Raw genomic sequence first — 25,015 nt, 5'->3', positions numbered from 1 at the left:
CACAAACAACCAGATAAATAAAAACAACAGGCCCAATGAAGTTAAAAAAAAACTGAAGAGAACAATCAGACAGTGAAATTTACTGCACAGCTGTAACAGCTGGCACCTTTGCAGGGTGGAGCTGGTCACACGATTGGCCAAGGCTGTGTCACTGACTAAGGGGTGAGATGGGGAGTTCCCCATCTTATGTTGCAGTTCGAATGACAGTGTATCCCATATAAATAAATGGCAGAGACTGACTTTCTTTCATTGCCTCAAGTGACCATTCAAGAAACTGCGATTTTGGATGTTCCATGTTGGTTTAATGGAGGTAGTGACTTCAGTTTCAGAAAACTGAGTCATTTGCTTTATAATATCCTGAAAATGTATTGCATTCCTCTTCCAATTTTAGATATTCTGTTGAATTAATTCATGTATTAATAATTAGTACCACAGGATAGGCATAACAAACAAAACGTATCATTTCAAAATAAAATACAGCAGTTTCAAGAGCCAAAAATGTACCAACGTTCAGTTGACGTTGACAAAATCTGACAAATGTCTACAGTTTACATTAAGCAAAGTTCATTTAATTATATGGAGAAAATCTGAAAATTGAAGTGAATTAAATTAGAATGGAGGTGAAATATATTCTATTACTGCACTAATAGAAAAAAAACCCAAATTGAATAAAGTAAGTAAACAATGAAACTGAGAAATGACTTTATCAAACAAGCAGAAAAACATACTTAATTCCTATTTGAACTGCAGTTTCAATCAGAACCATTCCCAAAACACCAGAGATAAAAGCGTCAGGGATAGGGATGTCACAATATGACTGTGTACTAGATACTTTTTAAAAATGTCCTAATTTATCTTACACTAAAAGCTAAACATTCAAACACTGATTAATTTTAAGGATAAGAAAAAAAAATCAATTTTGTCATAATGTTATCGTCCGGCGTGTGGATTTTAAAAGGTTAGTTTAGTCTGCACTTGGCTTATAAGTGGCAGGTGATTAATGAGGAAGAAGATATGCATATTTACTGTTCTCCCTTCAGTCAGATCTCTGCTGCTTAGAAGAGCCATCTAGAAGAAGGCTTAACGTCCTTTCAGACTAACGTCTGCCCGGCGCCACAACTTTCTCACCATTCTCTCTTCCTCCAGGACTCGTCAATTTGATTGTCTGTCTGGCCCTTCGTACATTATCTGCTGGCACTCAGGCCGAGCCCTTCTCCAAAGCCTGAGATACCGAGGGCAAGATGAAAGGATAACAAATTAGATTATTTGACCACTTTGTCAGAGGGAACTTATAAGAAACAAGGCTAAAGCAATAATTTTGGAACACTTTATCTTGCTTGATCATATTTTACTTGATGATGATGATGATGCATGGTTAGACGCAGCAGACAGAGTAGCTGACGGGTGTAGCAGCATGCTCCACCACCTGCATTTGAAATTTGTTTAAGTATGCTTTCTTCTGACCAGAAAATGATTCAAAAAATCCGCAAAGAAATTCAAACCAGCAACCACAACTTGCAAAACACAGAAATGAAAAAACAAAACAACTATTACTCACTGTATACAATCACTACTGTGTGCACAACGTCCACTAAATTTGCCCCAGAAACAGGTGATATAACATGTAAAGGGAGGGGTGTAAGCTGAATCAAAATAATAATAACTTCTTTTCACATTTAAAAAAAAAAAAAAAAAATGTTGAGCTCAAGTTAAGGGACCCCTTTATCAAAAGTTATAATTCTATCAAAAAGCGAGGCAGAGGAAGACTGCAGTTCTTTTATTTTCATTTATTTATATACTTTGGCAGCTTAATGCCAGACACACAACGTTGCTGGGAAATGTTCCACAATTTCATGTCCTTCACAGGCTGCTGCCGAACGGCATTAGTGAAAGTGAATTACAACCTTCTGTGTGACCCGATAGAGAAAGAAGGAGAAGGGAAAGGGAGACAGGAGGGGAGAAGACAGAAAGCGACTGATTTCTGCTCATTCACAATGATAAAATGGATAAAATGGTAGAGCAGGTGGCTTCAGCTTCCTTTGTGGGCCTCCTGGCAGGAATTTATTAGACTGGTTTGTTGGCAATGGTGCAGTGTAAATTTTAGTGTTTGCAAACAATCATCTGCTTCATATGTTGCAGTTCCACTATTGTTTCAGCGTGAAGTCCTAGAATTGCATTGCTCATGCGATATATTATACACAGAAGACAGGTTTTGCATATTTTATGAACTTGAAAATAAACTTTCATCATTATTTTTTCATGTTAAATAGCTGAACTTAAGGGCTTTGAGAATCTGACAGAATAACTGGCCGTAAACGAAAGAAAGAGCGGCTCATTTTATCTGATGCTCTGTGCGGTCTTTGGAAAAGTGTGCAACCTCAAAATGTCAGTCTTTTTATTAACTGATATAAAATACCTTCATTTTCAAAAGGACCGAATGAAAAGGATCATTTACTGTAAGGGGACTGGATGACCTTAAAGGTCATCTGTGAGGAATACCACAAAACCACAACGCTGCTACACTTTGTTGCTTATTTTGTTCTTAAAATTCGACAAAGCTGCAGAAGGTGGTGATCTCAAGTTAGATTAGATTGAATCAGCTCTTTATGTTTTTGAGTTTTGAAGCTGAATAGATTCATTGCAATGTTAAATGTATCTCTGCACTAAAACTGTATTATACATATATCAGAAATATTCTTGATCCTAAAACGATATATTCACAGACTCACATTTAAGGTGAGTCCAGAACCTGAAATATACAAGGGATAAGCTTTCAGTTAATTCAACTATTTCTTTATATGCAACAAGAAGGAATCAATAGCTCCATGTTAATCCACATCTTGATCTCACCATGAGTGTGTGACGATAGCTTTCACGCACCTACTCTGCAGTCAGAGCAGATGTATGTGGATCTATCCGGGAGGAGGAAGTTCCTCAAGTTGGCGGTCCAGTTCAGTTGTTTCAGTGGCTCGATGCTTATTGAATTGCGTGCCCATTCCCACAGCTCCAGCAGGTCAAATGACTGGGATGTGTAGCTCACGGCCGCTAAGTGGTCTATCGATCAGTCAGCTGAGCCTGTGGGCTGATGGGATGTGCTGCAGCAGACTCGGCCAGGATTTGGCAAGCTGGTAATGGCTGTAAAATACAAAGCATTCCTACACAGATGAGAAGCACCAGAGTATATAGTTCCATGGCTGTGTTCAAAAAGTGGTGGAAAATTTGAAATGAAGGAACCTTTTAAATACAAGCGCGTCCATGCTCACAGGTGTACACACGGGTACTCACACACACAAACTACACCCTTTTTGGCTCCTACCTCAAAGCACACTGTGCGGTGTCAATATTACGTGCTGCACAATAATGTTTAATATTTAGTATTTACTGTTATATTCCCATGTATCATCGTGATGTTGTTTATTGTATTGCTCTCGTTTTCTTCTGCTTGTTTTCTTTTTTCTTTCTCAACAGGTGATCCAGGTGATTGATATATCTATTTTTTTCTGTCTGCTTATTTAGTTGGGTTTTGTTTTTTTGCCCTTTATCCCCGTCCCTCTTCTCCACTGTTTTTTTCCCCCTCTTCCTTTCTCCCTTTTCTTTTCCTGATTCAAGTCTGTCCCATATCTAGCAAGTGAAAATAAAAAATAAAAAAAATAAACAATAAAAGGTGAATCAAATAGACCATTACAGCAATATTAAGTTGTTTTGCTGCTTCGCAGACTAAAGTGACGTTGTGTGAAGACTGCTAATTTCAATCAATTGTCCCAAAAGCTCTGACAAAACACATCAGTCTCAACTGCTGCAAGTAACAGAAGACGATGAAGCCAAAAGACAAAATCCATGACTTGAGCAATCAATGTAATTGACCCATGTTACTCAGCCTCTAAGCACCTAAATTCTCATTAATGCAACAAAGTAATCAAACGTATTAAAAGATTATTTTGCACGACTTAAAAGTAAATCATCTTTATTACCATAACTGACAATGAAGGCAACCAAATGGAGACACTGCTCCATAATAAAATGGTTGTAAACATTTGTAAGCACCAATAACATACAAACACAGGTTTAAAAGGTGTAAAATGTAGATAAACACTGAATTAAATGATTGTAAATTTCATAAATCCACATTTTATTCTTAATAGCACATGGCCCAACCTTCTGTGAATTACGGTTTATATACACATATATTATTGGGCCAGACCGTATATTTAAATTTTATTTCACTCTCAGATTAGTTAAGTTCCAGCCATGTACGTGGCATTGCTATTAAGGATCAGGATTCTACACACATGTTTAATCTTTACATGGAAATCATCAAGGATGTGCATCTGATTTGTTCCTCCTGTATACTCGCCACAGCCTGTTCAAGTGACCCAGTGCCCGAGATTAAGGTTTGGCAAAGCCAGATTTAGCACCAGCAAACCAAATCCCAGTTTTTAAGAGCTTGGCTGACTGCCGACTAACTGCAACACCACAGCAGCAACCACCTCGTCAATCTATGTGACATAGTGCAGCATAATATACAGAGCAGAGAGTTTCTAGGTAAAGTGCATCTGCATCTACCTCCAAGAATAGTCCCATCAACACCGAGATTCATATAGCAGTTAAATTGTATCTCACAGCCTTCTGCAGCTGTAATATTATTCAGCTTAAATTATGACAGTGGTTATCTTTGCAAAAGCAATACTTTTAATTAAATGTTTAATTATGCATATAATTTCTTAACAAACAAACAGAGGCTAGATCACTGTTATTATTGACTTTGGTCGATATGTGATATAAAAACAAAATCAAGAATACAAAAATAAAACACCTTGGGTCACTATATTTGTTTTATTTCCTCATTATAAGGCCACGCTGATGTATCTGTTGTAAATTACTCATTCTCATGCCTCAGTGGCAACAACAGCGATGACTGGAGGCAACGTGTTTTTTAGGTCGGCTGTTTGTCTGTGCCTTCCTGTTGAACATGATTTCTTAGGAATGCCTTGAGGGAAGTTCTTGGTTGAGATTATTAAAGTGCGGAGCTATTCTTTCTCAACACCAGAGGTTGCACATTTGACAAATGCGTGAAAATAAAACAGAGATTACCACAAACCTTTTTTTCTTTTTACAATAAAGAAAAGAAAGCATTACATGTGACATGTAAGTACCTAAGAAGGGGCGAGAATATGTAAGTTACTAATGGATGCAGCTAGGTCCCAAAGACTGAAGTCCTCTTGAACAAAAACAGCTACTTATTGTTAATCGACTACAACCTACAGTCGTTTAATATAACCCACATTTTTTTAATTCCACTGTGCACAAAACACCTGGTTTAAAATAATATTTAACAGTTTCTGGACTGGACAACGTGAGCTTTTAGTGGGAGTTTAGTGCAAGCTGCATGCAGCCATAATATTCTTGTAGCTCTATATTCCAAGTTGGTAATTCTTTGTTTTGGTTACATATATTTATAATTTTACAACAAAATCTACAGTTACACTGACTCACATATGTGAATGATGAAAACCAAGTGCAAGGCTCTTTAAATTAATTTATTTCTGCTGGATGTGTGCACACAGTCTTTTTCTTTACAAAAACACACACTTATAAAACAGTCCATTCTCTCAGAAGCACAAAGATAAATATATATAATTTATACAGAATCCTTAAAAAAATGTTTACAAATGATTTTTGGCACATCGAAAAAAAGCAGACAGGCTTCTTCTTTTTGCCAGCTTAGCACAATGTTTCCTATTCATCAAACAGACTATTAAACAGGCACATTTTGCAAGTGTAGCTTCAACAGATACAGACTGCTACAACATAAATCCCTTTAAATACTCCCAAACAGGGATCCAGCCCCTTTAGTCATTCACGATTTGCTTAATACAAAAAAAAAAAAAATCACATCCTTTTAGGAAAAATAGCAGGTACCCCATAAGAACCCACATTCAATTTACCTCTGATTTATATAAAAACTAATAGTAAACTTATTATATACTTTAGTGCAATTAGCAAAATAAGATGCTTCATTTTTAAAATTCTTTTTGAATTCATCAAAGCATAAAATAAGGATTAAAAGTCAGCTCTGTTGTTAAAAAAACTGTTATTATACTATATATGAATGTAAGGAGCAACAGCGACATCCACTGGTTGTAACCATTAAGAGCAGACATGATGCACACAAATGAATCTCTTTGGTAATTTTCAAGATTTTTTTTTTTAAATGTCATTTGTGATTCATCATTAATGCAGATAAGCTCAGAGGGTAAAGTATCTTTATAAATAACTCTTCTCAGGATATGTATCTGTAGTCCCAGAGTTTCAAACCAGTTACTTCTTTTTGATCCCGTCTTCCTCGCTCATTTGTAGGTTTTAGTGTTTTCGTTTCAGTTTTTCTTCTCGTCTCCAGGTAAGAAGTAAGGATTTTCATGGCCTTGAACCAGATACGAGTAACGAGATGTATTTTTACCTTTGAAGGTCATCATTTCTTCTGGGTTGAGATCGTACGATCCCGTCTGAAAAGTCAGTAGAAGGAGTGAGTGTGACACTTTCATAAAGAAGCAGGGACTTCATAGGTTCACACACTTTTAAACCCACAAAACTCAAGACCCACACACAAAGGTAACCCCAGTCACCAGTGTAGACTGAAAAATTATTTATCACTACTCCCAAAAATATTGTCAGATGAATTTCTTTGAACATGCTGGATTTAGTGTGAAGATGAAAGCGCACTGCTGAGAAATCCCCGTTAAAGCTCCCCATCACCCAGAAAACCCATCACCTTCTCACTCTGGCATCTCTAAGTTATCAGCAGGGGTGTATCAAGGCAAATCAAGAATCTAAAAGCAAAGCCATGCCTTACCTTTTTCCATCCTTTCTGCTTCCGCTGAAACCCCTAAAGCAACATACTGGGAGTCAGGCAAAGCAGGGAGCGTGGCAGGGGGCTACATGCTAGCACTTTATTTACGATCACAGGAGTTAAAATGCATCATCAAAGCATCTGATTTATCTGGGTAGTGATGCAAGAAGGTTATGTGCCCAGTTATTAATTTGCAGGTCAAAAACAAAGGTCTAGTCTAGCTAAATCTGCCAGAAAGCAAGCTCTACCCACACATAGTTGCAGCTGTAGGTTGAGAGCTAGCGATCGTTGCCTACTAATCAATAGATTGGTGGGTCAGTTCCTGGTTTTTCCCAGCCTGTGTGTTGAAGTATCTTTGGACAAGTTACTGAAGTTGTCCCCAGTACATCCATGTGAGTGTGTAAATATTTTAAGTTCTTAAGCATAGAAAAAAGCACTTGTTTAAATGTATTTATGTGCATGAGGCTTATAGTAAAAACTTTTTTGATATAAGTACTGTTTCATGTTCCATCTCCATGCAATTTGTTTTGTTTTCAACCTGCAAATCCTTGTTTACTGAGTGGGTTAATAAGCAGATGCAATCTAGATGTGAGATAATGAAGCAACTGAATGAACAAACATTTGATTTAGTTAGTAAGCAACAATATGCAGGACTTTCAGACTGAGGATTAGCAGTAAATAACTGAGACAGCAGAAAAACAGCTGCGGTAACTCACCATTCCGTTGCTTTGATGCCTTTTGTCCACCAGGACATTACTGCTGCCCCCTTCTGTCATCTCTATAGGAGGAGCTCCATCCCATTTACTGTTGGCACGGGGGATGGGCATGATGCCAGTAGGCCAGGGCTGGTTTAAGTCTTCTGTTGAGTAAGGGCTGCTGCTAATGTCTTGCTTTCTATTTGAGCACAGCCTCCTGACATACAGAAAATAGAACAACAGTCACATTTTATGTTCTATTTTATATCTTGCTTTATTTTTTAAATTCAAGCAGTGAACTCCCACAGCAACAATCGTTTATTATTAACTGCAGCTGAGCAATTTTGTTACTCGTGCTTGCTAATGCTATAGTTGCCGCATATACACAAAGTCTTGAGGTTTTTTAAAATCTTAAAATTTGTGTCAGTTTTTAAAAACTATTCCGTCTTCTGGTCCAACAGTTTTGGATTCAGTTCTGCAGACACACTAAGTCTTTAGTTAAGTATAGTTTTTCATAGAGAAAAATTAACATGATTGAGGCTTTTGTTTTTCACAGGAGTGCAGAATATAATCACAACTTTGGCCCCGAGTCCTAAAGATTTTTAATAGCCATTTTATTTATTATTCTGGGCAAATGACAACTTGCCCATTTCCAGCCAATCTAGTCCAAGCTACAAACGACCATTTGCACAGATAACTGGAGCTGTAAGATGCAGAGCGACTTCATTATCTTTCAGTGTGAATCACAGGCAATCAGTACATATGAGCAATGTTTGGGGGGGGGGGGTATAAGTGATCTATAATATTCTTACCAGCAGCAGTATATGAGCAAAGCCAGGATAAGAATGAGTAGAATTCCTCCTAGTACGCAGGAAATGATCACCACTGCCAGCAGGGCCGCTGTGAAGACACAATTAAAAACATTGTGCTGTCAGATGGACCCAAGAACACCTTCATCAACACTATTCATCATTTTGTACTTATTGAAACTCATTTTAAACTGGATGTATTCTACTTTCATCTTACAAAACCATTCATCAATTTGACTACTGTGTAACTTTCAGATCACCAAACGAATCGTAATATTAGCTAATCATAACCCGAGAAAATTCAAAGTGCAGTTTTAAAAGATTATTTTATTTATTAAGGGAAAAGGACTAACCAAACGTACTGTACCTAGCCCTACATAAAGAAAACAACAGCTAATAATTGGTAGTAACACCACTGGGAGCAAGTGCTTCAATCAAGCATTTGCAGAAACAGACAATGAGTCTTTTACTTCACTGTGGAGAAATGTTGGCTCACTCTTCTTTGCAGAATTGTTTTTATTCAGCCACATTGGAGGTTTTTCCAGCCAGTTTAATTCACGCCATGGACCTGAATTTGACTAGGACAATAGCTCTAGTAACCTTCTGAAAGGTTAAACTTTTGTCTCATCAGTCCAAAGAATATTTTCCCAAAAGTCTTGGGGAACACAAAGATTTGATATGGCAAATGAAATCACCTTTTAAAAACAGCATTTTGTATTTACTCTGGTGATATTTGTCCAATATTACAATCAGTTTGATGAGTCGAAACATGTGTGACAACGATGTAAAAAAAAAAAGAAATCAGGAAGCGGGTAAATACTTTTTGACAGCCCTTTATTTTAATCCCTTATGTATAACCTTTGGCTGTCTAACATATTTAGAGCCACTTAGTTATTCAACTAAACAGTAGAACTTTTAACATATCCCTGTGGCTACTTCAGAAGTATTCCCTTAGGTATTAATATATCCTAGTTAGAAATCTCAGATATATATTTAAATAATCTACTGATCGGAAGGTTGGTAGTTCGATCCCTGGCTCCCACTAGTCTGCATTCCAAATATCCTTGGGAAAGATACTAACCCCAAGATGCTCTCCAATGCATCCATCAGAGTATGAATGTGTGTGAATGGTAGTTAGAAAGCACTAACTAAGCACTAAAACAAACATAGAAGACAGTGCTTGTGTGAATGGGTGAATGTGGCATGTTGTATAGAGCTCTTTGAGTACTCTGGGAAAGCAGAAAATCGCTATATAGGAACCAGTCCATATACTGTGCAGTCTATATGAGTTCTGCTTCTTTAGCATTTCCCCTTTGTAATACTGATGTTATACTCACAGTCATTGCAGTTGAATCCAGCATACCCAAAGGGACATCTGAAAGAAAGCACAGTGACATTCACATTTCAGAACTCCCCAGAACCATAATGGAGTTCAACAATAAATCCACATGGGGGAGCCATATTTTAATACTGTGCTCCAGTGGGAAGACGTGCAAAACCAGAAGACAGAATTTTAAAAAATGTGTGTACTTACGCTTCACACACTTCTCCCACTGGCCTCTGTCCGCTTGGACACGCTGCAAAAAGAAATAGCAATTGTAACTTAGAGATAATGCTTTGACCAATGAATGTTTCAGATTCACTGGACAGAAACATTTAGCGCTCATGATGGCACATCCAAAAATAGGAGCACTCTGGGAGTCTCTTCACTTAAAGGCTTGCTATTAAACAGTTTACGAGTTGTATGCTGGATTTGTTTGAGGCCTACGGTCTTATTCTTTAACAGTATTTCCTATAGCCGATCTCCTTGGTCACAACCCTACACACAGAGGCAAAGCTGCAATTCTTCCACATGTTTCCAGGGAAACATCCCCATTAAAAAGAAATGAATTAGAGAGATAAATGAAGGAAGTGTCAGGGGTCGGCATGGAGAAAAGGCTATAGCTCTTGACCTTGTACGTGAGTGTCACTCCCTGTTGATTCTTCTTCTCATTCCCACACAGAATTTTTTTTGCAAGGATAAGAAGGTTTTGTTACAGTTCTCGTGACTGTAGACGAGCTCGGGAAATTTCGCTTGAGCTTAGTCTTAAAAGCTGCAGGTGGTCAGCTTTAGTGGTCCATGCATGAGCCTTTAATGTATAATACTATTGCAGCAGGATGTTGTGAAGGCAAAAAAAAACATTAAAGACTTGATGTAAATACTAGAGCATGTGGTAGTTTCCTCATTTAAATCCAACACAGGTCTGGATTACGGAAAAAGTAATAATCCGAAATAGTCACTTTTACCTTTGCAACTAGTGTTTGAGTACACATTGGAGATGTAGCCATCTTTACAGGCACAAGCAGCCTGGCCATTTGTATTTGTGCATACTGTAGTGGAGACTTCACAAGGTAATGGGCTCAGCTCACACAGGTTTATACCTAAGAAGGGGCGAGAACAGAACAGGCTATGTAAATCAAAGATACGTTATTAACTGATCACTTGACTTGTATAGAATGTAGTCAGCATTTACTTGTATATGTAGCTTGACCCAGAAGTCCAGTGGAAGTTTTTATAGCTTCATTTATGGCGTTATTAACGGTAGTTTGATTTTCAGTGGTGTCACTAAACACATTATTTACAGTTGCTTGCACGCTACCTGGTCTGGAGATTTATAGAAAACAACCAACAGAGGTTAGACACCTTTTTTAACATGTGGCATCGCATCTTTGTATAACAGGAAAGTGAAACATGTACTCACTCAAGTTGCACAACATCAGACCGGATATACCCTGGCTGTTTCTTGAGGATATCGCTAAGCTGTGAAACAGAATAAACACAGTTTATTGATTAAGTTGACAAATTCTAGAGCTACCCAACATGTTTCTGTCTTCATAACCTACTGTTGCTGAAATTTCAGCAGCCGTCATCTGGAATATCTTTGAAGACCTGTTGAACATTTCATTTTGAAATGTTAAGGTGGTAAGATGAAGCCTCCCTGGGAACACATGGGCTGCGTGATGAAGAGGAAAAGAGAATATAAGGCGACAAATTCACTATTAACACCCAATTACACTTTCATTTACGCATTAGACTTTTTGTCTGAACAGACATAAAATGTTTTAATTTTTTTTTACCAGGTACACAATGTCCATTCAGCAGGTAGGTACCAGTGAGACACTGGCAAGTGCCATTAAGACAGACGCTTTCAAGTGGACATGGGACAGCTGGACACACTGGCAAGCAAGAAAAGAAAATGTATCCCATAAACAAATGTTATTTCTGTTTTGTTAATTACAAAATACCCACATGGAGTGAGCACAAAAAGAAGTTATATACAGCTTTTATATAACATTTTTTTGCAAGCTAACAGTTGCTTCTTTATATCTCCAGGATATGTGGGAACATTATTATTCATGTCAAGGTGCATGTCTGATTTCATAATGTGTATTCTAGTCTATGGAAAAGCAATTTAAAGGTACAAACCTATGACTGGACTCTGCGTAGTGGTGGGTGGAGCTGGAGTGGTTTGGTTGCTGGTAGTGATCTGTGTTGGTTGCAGGGTGGTGGTTGTGATGTTAGAGACGGTGGTTGGAATGGCAGTTGTAATGCCACTAGCTTCAGTTGAAAGAGTTGTAGTTGCAGTTACTGCAGTGTGATTTGTCACTATATCATCAAAAGAAGAGAAACAATCAGATCAGAAATAGAGATAGAAAATACATGGATATGGGTATTAAAGTATGGTACTGTGTGAATATGCATATTTAATAAACACAATACCTTACTTTAACCTATATCCTAGTATGCACTCTCATGAAATACTGGATGGATTGTCATGAATTTCCTTCTCACCTCCATGATATAGTATATTATTTACAAGAACACATCAACATGTATCATGCTGTTAGTATTACCTCCTGAGCTTGCTGTTGAGGGACTAAGGGTGGTGGCATTTCCACTGGGGGGTACGGTGCTATTGCCTGGGGAGGTGCTTGGAGGGAAAGAGCTGGAGTTGGAGATGGTGGTGGGTGAAGAGGGTGAGGTTCCAGCTGTGAGTGTTGTGTTTATGGCAGCAGTTGAGGACAAGGGTGCGGTAGTAGATGCAGCAGTCTCAGGAGAGGTGTTAGTAGTGTTTGGTTGAGTAGTTGGAGTTAACACAGCTGTAGAGCTTACTGGGGTGAGTGTTGTTGTAATTGCTGTGCTGTTGCTGGTTTCTTCAGTAGTTGAAGTTGTGATGTTGCTTAGTGGTGTAGTTGCTGTAATAAAAGTTGTGTTGTTGCTTGTGGGTGTGACTGGAGTAATGTTAGTTGAATGGTTGCTTGTGGGAGATGTAACCATAGCCGTGCTGTTGCTTGTGTGTGTAAATGGTGTACTGGCAGTGGTGTCGTTGTTAGTCTGGGTGACTGGTGTACTTGCAGTTATGTTGATGGTTGTGTTTGTGACTGGCATAACTGTAGTTGTGTCATTACTGGTGTTGGTCATTGGTGTGCTAACAGTGGTGTCATTGTTAGTCTGGGTCACAGGTGTACTTGCAATTGTGTGAGAGGTTGAGTTTGTCACTGGTGCACTTGTAGATGTGTTATTGCTGGTGTTTGTAATTGGTGTACTGGCAGTGGTGTTGTTAGTCTGGGTGACTGGTGTACTTGCAATTGTGTGGGTAGTTGAGTTTGTGATTGGCATAACTGTAGTTGTGTCATTGCTGGTGTTGGTCATTGGTGTGCTAACAGTGGTGTCATTGTTAGTCTGGGTGACTGGTGTACTTGCAATTGTGTGGGTAGTTGAGTTTGTGATTGGCGTAACTGTAGTTGTGTCATTGCTGGTGTTTGTAATTGGTGTGCTAACAGTGGTGTCATTGTTAGTCTGGGTGACTGGTGTACTTGCAATTGTGTGGGTAGTTGAGTTTGTGACTGGCATAACTGTAGTTGTGTCATTGCTGGTGTTGGTCATTGGTGTGCTAACAGTGGTGTCATTGCTAGTCTGGGTCACAGGCGTACTTGCAATTGTGTGAGAGGTTGAGTTTGTCACTGTTGTGCTCGCAGATGTGTCATTGTTGGTGTACGGTGTACTACGAGTTGTGTAGGTGGTTGAATATGTCATCATTGTGCCGTTCCCAGTGTCTGTAACTGCTGTGCTACTAGTGGTGTCATTGTTAGTCTGTGTGATTGATGTACTTCCAGTTGTGCCATTGGTGGAGTGTGGTGTACTTAGAGATATGTTGGTAGTTGTGTGTGGGATCAATGTACTTGTGCTCATTGTTTGATTCGTGGCTGGAACAGGAACCGTGGTTGTATTTGCAGTCTCGCTATCGCTGGTAGGATTGCTCGTCCCTGGCCTTGCAGTCGACATGCTTGCGTCAGTGGTTGGAGGTGATGGAGAGGGAGCTGGGCTGCCAGTGGTCACAGTACCGTTCTCAGTAACCGTAGTATTAGTAGTGATCATGGACTGAGTGCTCAGATTAATTGTCTCTGCATTGGTCAGAGTTGTGTGCACAGTTGTGAATTCTCGAGTAGTACTTTCTGTTGCTCTAGTCACTTCTGAAGCAGTTGTCAAGCCGCCGTCTGTGAGGGCACTGCTTGGATTTGATTCAGTTGTTTCTCCTAGAATGAACACAAAAGCACAAAAATAATCAGATTTTTACCTTCTCTTCAAGTCCAAAGCTTGCCACAGTAAAATGATTTTTTTTAAAAAGGGCATGTATAGGACAGATATATATATACTGCCTCAACTATTCTTTAGTGGGAAATCTACGTCATAACTTACAATGCAACCGAAAAGCCTTCTTAAATCTGCCATAACCTTCCACGTAACCTGAAGTGCCCCTCCCAAGAAATGTAACTACATGTTGGACCGATGAAGTCCGCACTGACTGAATGGCGTGGAAGGTTGTGGTGTAAGCTTAAGAGGGGTTATCGGTTATGCCCCAAGTTACGACATAGATTCAGGTATAATTCAGGCATAAGTGTTTAGTCCAGATTTTAATGCTAAACATCCAATGTCTAAAAGAAAAGACACTCTCCTATTTAAATCAATCCCACCTGTAGTGGAGCGGGTAGTTGTTTACTCGTGGACTGAATTAAATTGACATTGAAAATGTTATCAATGCTTTTCAAGTCCAGATGCCCTTTACTCTAGATTAAAAATGAAAGGACTTCTGCTGCTGTGGCATCTAGGCAAGTATGCTGAAAACACCAAATTGCATCACCTTTCAGTAAAATAGTTGATGAGGTTTTAAAACAAAAATGTGTTACTTATGTACAATTTTATCAACAATATATAAATGAATGTTCAAGAGTATTCAGTCACAAATAAAATTTGACGTTGTGTTTTTGTCCAACAGGTATGTCTACTGACTAAAGTGTGTGTGTTTTTTCTTTCTAGCATTTCTTGGGGGACATGTCCTTCTTTACGTCGTAAATACTCCACTTCTTTCACCAGCTAGTTGCTGCTCCAATAGCACATCATCTACCTCCATCTCAACCAAACCCCATCCCTAGCATCCTCTTCTGTCATACCAGCCTTCTGCTTGTCCTTCTTCACTACATCCATAAATCTCATCTGTTGTCTTCCTCTTTTCCTCCTGCCTGGTAGCTCCATGCTAAACATCTTTACAACATATCCACTACCCCTCCTCTGCATATGTCAAAACAGGGTGAACAGGGTGAACAGGGTGATCCGAAGGGCCAGCTCTGTTCTAGGATGCCCTCTGGACCCAGTGGAGGTGGTGAGTGACAGGAGAACGGCGGCTAAGCTGTCATCCCTGATGGACAACATCTCCCACCCCATGCAGCAGACTGTGACAGCACTGAGCAGCTCCTTCAGTGGGAGACTGCGGCACCCACGGTGTGGGACGGAGAGATTTCGCAGGTCTTTCCTCCCCACTGCTGTCAGACTCCATAATAAAGACTTTAACTGATCAAGCACACACATCCATACATATGCAATAATACTAAGTGCAATAATCCTTTCTGTCATCGTTGTATTTTTACTCAGTTGTATATAGTATTTGTATTTGTATTCTATTCTTATCTTATTGTATATTTATTTTATTTTATTCTACTGTATATAGTATTTTATTTTATTCTATTCTGTACAGTTGTGTACTGTATTTATTCTTATTGTATTCTAATTTTTGCCTCATAACTTTTGCACTGTCCACTTCCTGCTGTGACAAAACAAATTTCCCACGTGTGGGACTAATAAAGGTTATCTTATCTTATCTTATCTTATCTTAAAACCATCTCAGACTTGTACAGAGATCCTTTTTTAACTGAAATTTGCAGAATTATCCTGCTGAAAATCACACAATGAGAGCCAACCTAAACAGTAAAGTCGACAGGACTGTCCACCACAGCAACAGTTGACCCTGTTACTTTGATGGACAAGGACTTTAAGCTGTAATCACACGAGGTCATGACTTAAATAAAAATCTAAAACACAGCACATAGAACAGTTGAAAAAAATACTGAATTTGTTGATAAGAACTACCGTAAACAAGCTGCCTTCTGTTTGTTCACTGTGCTGTTCTGACGCCTGTTCTTATTTAGCCTGTTCCCATTCTTTAGGAACAGTACAAACAGTAGGCGGTCTTTGATAATGAGTGATTACATTCAAAGCATGTTTTTTCAGCAGCCAGAGAGGATAGATATTCTACTGCCAGGAGTCAGATGGGTGGACGCCTTACACAAATAGTTTTCTCCAGTGGTGAAAAAATCAAGACTAATATCAGATCCTGAGCTTTATTTGATTACACTGTGTGCACAAGGCCAGTGTGTGACCTAATGTCTTTATCACTTAGTAACCGAGGCTCATTTAAAGATGAAAAACCAGAGGCTCCAACATGACACACCCTGTGATGCATTCAGTGAGCACACACCTATACCCAACCTCAAAAGTCATGTACTGGAAGACAAAAATAAGACATTGAGCAGTTAAATAGATAAAGAAGTAACAAATTATAGTTGAAATTCAACTGTCACAGTTGACGTTTTCAGTGATCATAAATTAAAGGAGTGGCAGAACTAGATAAACTCTAGATAAACTGTTTTGCTTTAACTGAAACTAAACAGCCAGTTTCAGCTAAGCACACCATCCTGTCAGGTGCGTGACTCCACTACAGCCGAGTTAATGTCACTGCCAGCAGCAGGTGCATTTCCGTGCTGATTTGAGGCACTGCAAATTCTGAACATTTTAGTAGCACTGCCAATTTAGTACACAGCATTATTCTACAATTGCAATTAATCTTGTTGACCCCATAGAAGTAGCAAAAAAATAAAATAAAATAATAGTAGCACTTATTCTAAGTATAAGGAGTCATAGTAAACTTTGTCAAAGAGCCTTATCGTTTGTTATCAGTATTTCTATATACTGGTCAGATTGGAAAGTTTACAGGCAGTCTCCATGAGTTGCAGTAGTTTTTAAGTATCGCCTTGGTAAATATGTATCAATGTCATTTAAAATAAGGAACTAAAGTCAGTGCGCCCCAGGGCAGCTGTGGCTACAATGTAGCTTGCCATTGCCAGTGTGTGAATGTGTGTGTGAATGGGTGAATGACTGAATGTAGTGTAAAGCGCTTTGGGGTCCCTAGGGACTGAGTAAAGCGCTATACAAATGCAGGCCATTTACCATTCCTAACATTAGCTACAGTTGTGCTCAGAGCTAATTGGCAAGCAAATGTATGCTAACCCAATGCTGTCAAATAAGTTTCCAAATTTGGAGATATGGAGAGATAATAGTACCCACCGCAGTATTCCAACCGCAGCGTCACGTCATCCAATCTTTAAAATCATTTTTAACAGATGTGAAATCTCTTGGCCTTACACTGCCGCCAGAAAGAAAGCATTATAAAGTACAATATGTATTTTATTTTGTTTATTTTAGCTGTATCTGATGTGTCAATAGTCATCAATTGGGAAGTGGTTTTTCTTTTTACTGTCAAAGTAATGGTGAGTGTTAGTCACAGACTGTATATTAAACCACCATGACATCACCCATTTGTTCCTCAGCTCTGACTTTTGAAACATCGACTTTAGCATTTTGGTCACTGCCAATAATGCTCGAGTAGTCTTGTTGGAGAGATGGATGAATTAAAAAAAATGCACCGCTTCCTCTTACGATGCAAAAAATCAACTATAGACACAAAAACAGTTTTTTTAGTCTGTCAATTTTAGGATGGAGTTGGACATTTGGAGTTTTAACATCAAAGTCCAAATCAATTGACTGCCTCTCTGTCAAATTTGTCTCTTCCTTTTTCACACCCAGAGGCCTGTTGCTAGTTAACAGTACTTAACTATCAATGATTAATGGTTATTCATTTTAAGGTCACTGGGGTCAGGTTTCTGGCATTGTTGTAACAAAGCTGTAATATTTTGATTGGGTTAATACAAAATCTTACAAATCAAATCACAACTTATATCTAATCTTAATTTAAATCACCGAATACTGACACCATGAGCTGCAGAGGAGAAGGATATATACATATAAATGCAATGTAACCACTGCACTTGAATGGGAAGTATGTTCACATGCAATGCCATAATCACATAAACAAACCAAGAGGTTCCTTACTGCATGTTATTTAATAACTATCTGCCACTTTAGCCACGCAAAACTGGAAAAACAACTCAGGCAGTGAAAGACATCTGGCTTCGTCTGCGGACATATTGTTTACAAACACTGATGTGGCAATAACTAAATGAAATGCAGATTTAATTACCAAGACATGAAAGCACTTTGTCCGTTTGAGGATTAGTTATAGATAAATGTCTTGGCAGCAGTAAAAAGTAATTGAATTTAGCGGTGTACTTTAACAGCCATTTAAAGTAGGGTTGTACTGATTGTGAAATTCTGGGTCGATATTTAAGTTTAACATAATGATTTGGCAAACAGCAGATACCAACGCAAATGTTTGATTTATTGTTTATTTTCTGTTATTCATTCTCGCTTTTATGACAAGGAAACAAAAGAAATATCTTGCTTTCAGAAGCAATAGTCGTGATTTGTCAGAGCTCTGTCTCATCTTACAGCTTAATACTTGGAAAGAAACTGGAACCAAAATGCAGGGACGGTAATATCTAAAAGCGTTGCTGATACATTGAGTGTTCGGATATTTATCTGAATGAAGATTAGTTCATGCTACGGTCACATCATAAAAACAATAGTTTGTTTATGGACAGAGGGAAGTAACAGACAATAGGGTGTCACGGATATGAATGCATATGTCATGAGAAACACAAATATGATGGTTCTCTTTTTGTCCTCATTTTCATATTATTGTTTGTTTATTGCCGCTTCTCCAATTCCATTCACATGGAAACATTGTCTGAAAAAGTCCGTACAGAACAGTACACTTCGATGACGTCCTGGCTGAAGACTGATGGCACAATAGCAACAAATTGTGCCCGCCTGACCACAGACCACATCATTTCCAAACTACGTGTAGTAAGGCCCAGCCTAAGGCCTTTATTTTTCAGTTGGCAAGTTGCCATAATGGAAAAGGTTACCAAAAACCCAAGACCCAGTCCAAACAGACAATCAGTGAGTAGTATTGTTGAAAGAAGAGTAATTAAGAGCACACTCTGTGTTGCAAGCCTAACAGGCAGCCTTGTCTCTAAGGATTTAGCCTACAGCCGGGTAATCCCCTGCAAATATAAAAGAGATGACTGGGACAGGCAGGGTGACAAGTGGGGTTAAGGTCGACCTGTGAACACACACTCGGGAGGATATGGATAAGAAGGTCCGGCTTTGCTCCGATTCCAATAAGGATGTTTAATAAACTATCGCTAAAAGCTCCTGTGACTGTCCACCTTTATCTTTCCCTTTATTTTCTCAATGCTAACATCAAACAAGCACAATGGGGAAGTTTATCTGTAGTCAAGGAGATGTTTGTTTCTAGCTGCCGAAGCTTCGCCAGAAATAGAAAGAGACAGAACAAGACTTTGGCACTGATGCTCATGTTTCAGTTCAGGGCTTTAGTGACGCAGTAGAATTTCTATAAAGTACCTGCTCATGAACAGACCGTTAGATCCTGTTCCCCAAACACACATCCTTAACTTCCTCTCAATGCTGCCACTCCCAGATAATACATGGTCGTCATTGTCGATAACACTGGGCGAGGGCCAGTGGAATCTAGAAGGAACAGTACAGCGCTGCAGACAAAGACTCTCCTCTCTTCTGTGTTGCTATGAAACTGTTCGTTCAGTTCATTAGTGCAAACTGCAGTCTTGAAATAATTGTCTATTACGTCCAGCAGCACAGAGCTGGACCAGCTGATCAAAGACTGCACACAGAGCAGGAGATGAACTGACAGGTTGTGACCCAATAGCCAGGAAGAGCCCGAAGCCAGAAGCCAGGATCTCATTAAGGAGAAAGAAGAGTCTGGCCAATAGTGTGTGCAGTGGTCGTGCGCCTAAAATCATCTAAAATGACATCTGAAACATGCTGTTCCAAGGCAAAAATGCTACAGGCATACTGGACCATGGCTCGCAGCTAATTACTGCGCACACTTTGTAGGTTAATGGGAGCGAACAAGTCTTGCATGCTGTTTTATGACCTCCTGGTATTTAAAAGCTGTTTTAAATGTCATGGAGCACTGACAGATACACACACAGGTCAGTTTCTTGCTGTATCCACAGAGGGGTAAAACCAGGACTGAGGGAGGCCACATCAAAGCTACACAGCTGATGCCACTTGAGCAGGAGCGTCCTTACAGGACACAGAGAGACTTTTAATATTCATTAACCAACAGTCAGTCATGCAGCTAACTGTCTCATGTTAACAGTTCTGATAAGAGGATGCACACAGATGCCTCAGAAGCTGGATAGAGTAGTTAATCATATGATTAACTACAGTCTACAGTAACATGAGGCAGCAGCTTCAGAGGAGGAGACAGAACTGATAAGAGTAGCAAATATTAAATTAACAGACAACTTTTTGTTAGTAGCAACAAACAATTTGCATTTACAGCTTTTTAACTACTGCAAGTATTTTTTTTTCCAAGTTATATAATAAATCCAGTCTATCAGCACCCAGGATTACTGCACTTTTTCGTCAATACCTTAAAACCAGAATTTATTGGTTCAGATAGAAAACTGCAGTAATTCAAGCTTGGTGTACCTAATATTTATGCAACTGATAGCCTAAATCATAGAAGGGCATGATGCTGAATCACTTTGACGCATTACTGTAATGAAAGCAAAAGTGCCCCCAAATGCAAAAGTTGAAAAAAAAAATTATTCTTAAATTTAATTTGATTGTGATCATTAATCACACAGGCCTAGAGGTCAGTTGTTGAGCCCCCGACAACCACACGTCTCTAAGAAAACATGTCGATTCCCAGACAGCTTAAATTAGCGATTGGTTGTTGTTGCTGTCACTTGATATAAAATCTGTTGCTATAGCTTCAATCACACAGGCTTGGGATGCTAAGGAAAAATGTAGATTCCCCACCTGGAGGCAGCATCATCTAACATCCGCTCACAGTCAAGAATATGCATTTTTCTTATTGGTTGGTTATCAGTAGGTTAATAAAGGTGCAAGGCTTTAATATTTTTAATTGTCTTATATATGAATATATTAAATATCTTTATATTTTGGATGTCTTGAATAAATGCTATCTAAAAGGCTAGCTATAATATAGCATTGTATATTATTGTATGTCATTATTGTTTGAAGTCCTTTCATTAAACTCTTAAATTCTTTATCACACATTTTATTTTTTATGATCCAAAAACAGGTTATAAAGTCTATTACTAAATCTTTACTTACTTACATCTGGATTATCATATAAACGTAATCTTGGTCAGAACGGTAGCTCTTCCTGCTGCTTGATGCCTGACACCCACATGTGCTGGCCATCATGCATAGAAACATATTTACTGCAGAGGTGGGAGTTAAATAAATGAACACATAAATACATGAACCTGACCTGATATCTAATCTGAGTTTCTATTCATTCCAGAAGATTATGTCATACTCTAGTCTTTTCTTTGGCCCCTTCCTTATCAGACAGACCAATTTGTGGTATCCACAGTGGGAGGAGCCAGACAGACATGAGTTCTCTATTCTCTGTATGTGAGCAAACAGGGCTCTTTTACTGCAACTTGGGAGTAACAGATGGCTCCCTGGAGCAAGAGCTCACTTGCAGGGCTTCTGCACATATCATATCCAATTAAAGCTCCGCCAGCACATGCTTTCCAATTACAGAGTGAGATTTACTGCCCTGAAGCAGGTCTAATCCATCTGGATACAGCAGGGACACTGTGACAGAGGAGGGAAAGAAGGAGAAGAAACAGCAGCGAAAACGTGATGAGAAGTGGATATAAAACCGGGTGCCAAGAGGTAGGATGGAGGGAAATGAGAAAGTGAAGCAGATAGTAGCACAGATAGGAATGTTTAATATGGCAGAACAATTACCATTATTCAGAAGCAAAGAATAACTTAGAGGCAATTGTGTTGTAGGACAAATGATTGTTGCAAAAGCAGGGTTAGTAATGTGTGAATCAAAAACTGTCCACAAGAGAAACTCAATAGAAAAATACTCCTTTTTTTTTTAACTTCCACATCTGTTCCTTAACTGCTGAGTCTGCCATGCTGACCTAATGATGACTGGCCTGAAAACACGACACGTGGAACAGACAAGACGCAGCACATGGCGTGAGAGGAAGCAGTAGCGGGAAGAGGAGAGACAGGCACTGAATGTGCTCTGCTGCTTTCATACAGGAGGCTCAAAAACATGAGGCAGCAGCTTCAGAGGAGGAGGAGCACAACCTTCAGGAGGTCTTTTCATCTGGACTCTTTACTGCCGCTTCACACTCGCTAAAGTGCGTCAGCTCCCCACAGTTTTCTCCCTGCCTGCTTAACTGCGTCGCTATAGAAGTAAACACATGACATGAAAAGAGAAACACGCAGCCTGCAGGCTTCAAGTGAGACTCCGGCACATGACAGCGACAATTACTCTCAGTCATCATACGAGGAGCTTAAAACACAAAGATCCACTTGAGAGGCAAGATAATAGAAAGAGCGACAGATTTATTTAACTGCAGTTAAGTTTAGTGACAAAGGCTCTAGTGAAGATTTTTCTCAGAATAACTTGAGCAGCTTCACTACAGTTTGGAGGGTGCACAGAGTAAACTTTGTGTGTGGAGTGTGTTGCGCTTCAGGGGGTCGCCTGGTGTTTGAACGATGCCTTCTCCCTGGCATGAGTCCACCCCCAGAGAGCTTTGAGTCACACTGAAGGAGTTGAGTCAGGTTCAAAACTATCTGGGGAAAATCCCCACCAATGAAAGTCTAGTTAAAAAACAAAAAGTTGAGTGTGCAGCACTTACTGGGGATAAGTCACGTGGTTTGATTATAGTATACCCAAGGAAAAAAGTTTATGCACTTTATTCAACCTTAATTTCCTAAATTGACTATTAAACAAACTCACAATAAATGGCCTTAAACTCTTTAGAAGGTGAGTTTGGTTACTGCACACGAAGACTGGATTTATTAACATTTGTACAACAAAGGCGAACACGAACACTGACCATGAGTCATTAATCATCAGTCTCAGTCATAATGGCCTGTTAATAGCTAAACATTTACAATTTTCCTGGCCACACAAGCGCTGGAAACCACATTACCCATCCAGAAAAATCAAAGTCTAACTAAATCATAGCTGAAGTAATGGCACTATTAAGGATTTAAACACAACACCAACGGCCCCACGAGCTTTCTGTGCTTAGAAAAATCAAACCATTAAATTAAACAAGAATGCCCAATTACATTCTTCTTGCCTCAATATAAGTAAAATATAACTCAATATAACTAAAAACTTATATAAATCACGTATTCTAATTGAAATTAAGTAATGAAGCTGTTTGCATTAACACTGTTGAAAAAACAATGTAACAACCTAATTAAGAAAGAGAAACATCCTTTTAAGTAGCAGCTACATTGTATACTCACTGTAACAGTATAAATATCCATCCACCCATTTTCTTCCACTTATCCACCGCAGTATGAATATGTTAAGGATTTACTTTAGTTTAAATCTAACATCTTGTATTTTAAATGACTGTCGTTTTGGGGAAGTTGGGATATTTGTATCTGTGTACATTTAAAAAAAAAGGATTCATCCATACTGTATGAATAATCCCTTTTATTGTCCTACAGGTCATGTAAATGTAATCATGGGACCAATAATGATAAATCCACTTTGCATTTTATAATAAAAATATCTAACTATAGATGCATACAGTGTGCACAGTAAAATGAGATTTCTTCTTGTTAGAAATAGGCGAAATATTCTGTAATGTATCAGCACTAAATTTAAAGAGGGGCTATATTTACTTTGACCCTAAAATAAATTCTAATATTGTTGCTGCTTGGCTTGTACGGATTAAAGTACAATTTGGAAGATTTTACCTTTACTGTGTGTTATTTTTAACTAAAAGTACTTACATTACATTTCGTTGATCACAATTTAAGGCTTCACGTGGAGATTTAATCCCAACTACAGAACAATAAACAGTAACTACACGGTGTCTAACGCCGTTGGAAGTAAACTTCACTCACCTTTGGCTGCAGTACCAAAGAGAAACACCGCAAACAGACAAATGAGAAACATCTTTAAGTTGTTCTGACAGTTTGTAAAGCCGCTCCTCAGAGAGGTGGTTAGCCGGTTATGAAGTTCGCGTCCGGCGGGTGTAACAGTGTATAACGGTTCACTTCAGGCGCTGTCTCCTCTGGTCTGCTACAGGTGGCTGGGGATCTCAGACTGGGAGCTGCAGACTTTGACAGGGTTAAAAGCTTTATCCCCTCCTCTGATTGGCTGCCTGTCCTGTCACTTATCATTACTGTACCGGAGCTGCAATGGCTCTGCCTCCACCCACGGACCAGGGCTTTGGTTATAATTATTGCCAGCAACAACACAGAAGAAGACTTTGGTAGAGTGTGCAAGTCTAATTTTAGCTCTGCAATGACGTGAAAGTTGAAAAAGAGCAATTAGCGCCTTATCAATGACGAAAGAGTCGCAAAGAAAAATGCATCAAACAACAAAGGGGTCACGGTGACGATGTTAATTAGGGCTGCCCCCCTCAGAGGCTCTGAGACAAATCCTCAGTTTCAGTTATTTTCCACTGGGGGTTTGCTGGTTTCAGTTTGGTAGCGTTTACATTCGTTTAACTTTCATTCATTTCAGTATTAGTTATAGGGGATTTTATAGTATAATGAGGTTGTATGTATTAACCTTAAAAACACTGATCAGGTCAGCAATTTCAGGTGCAGCATGCAGATGTTAGTGGCAGAACATGGAAGCATGTATCCATCCTGCTTACTATCAAATGTTCAGGCTAGTAGATAGAAGAGGAGTTTAAGGATGTGAGGTGTTTTCTTAGCACACTTTGAGCCATTTAGTACCAACTGAACATTGTTTACATGCCACAGCCTACCAGGGTGTTGTTGCTGAACATGCCAATCCCTTTTCGACCACAGTGTAGCCATCGTCTGATGGCTGCTTCCAGCAGCTTGCTTCTATACCATCTTCTATACCAGGGGTGTCAAACTCAAATACACAGTGGGCCAAAATTCAAAACTGGAACAAAGTCGCGGGCTAACGTTAATATTTATTGAAATATTTTTATTCCTCCAGATATAAGAATTAATCTTTTCTTATGGACTCAAACACATTTTGCTGAAAAACTGAATA

At 39.0% G+C, this 25,015-nt stretch overlaps 1 protein-coding gene across 3 annotated transcripts; it reads right to left on the bottom strand.

The window, feature by feature from the left end:
- Positions 1 to 5,516: 5,516 nt before the first annotated feature.
- si:ch211-198m17.1 (protein HEG homolog 1) lies at positions 5,517 to 24,074 on the bottom strand. 3 transcript variants are annotated; one of them, XM_014408058.3, is made up of 14 exons: positions 23,884 to 24,074; positions 12,246 to 13,928; positions 11,818 to 11,997; positions 11,469 to 11,567; positions 11,235 to 11,344; positions 11,093 to 11,151; positions 10,865 to 10,995; positions 10,638 to 10,772; positions 9,886 to 9,928; positions 9,689 to 9,726; positions 8,355 to 8,442; positions 7,564 to 7,759; positions 6,851 to 6,883; positions 5,517 to 6,503 (listed from the first exon to the last, which is right to left on the bottom strand). In XM_014408058.3, the coding sequence occupies exons 1-14, from the start codon at positions 23,933 to 23,935 to the stop codon at positions 6,375 to 6,377; spliced, it is 2,976 nt and encodes a 991-aa protein (XP_014263544.3). In that variant the 5' UTR covers positions 23,936 to 24,074; the 3' UTR covers positions 5,517 to 6,374. The 3 variants fall into 3 exon arrangements, with proteins under 3 accessions (XP_014263544.3, XP_076739499.1, XP_014263545.3); XM_076883384.1 differs by having other exon boundaries at positions 13,575 to 13,928; XM_014408059.3 differs by lacking the exon at positions 6,851 to 6,883.
- Positions 24,075 to 25,015: the final 941 nt, after the last annotated feature.

Source organism: Maylandia zebra, linkage group LG4, assembly GCF_041146795.1.
Source record: "Maylandia zebra isolate NMK-2024a linkage group LG4, Mzebra_GT3a, whole genome shotgun sequence".
Classification (NCBI taxonomy): domain Eukaryota; kingdom Metazoa; phylum Chordata; class Actinopteri; order Cichliformes; family Cichlidae; genus Maylandia; species Maylandia zebra.
This window is presented reverse-complemented; position numbering and strand designations above follow the sequence as displayed.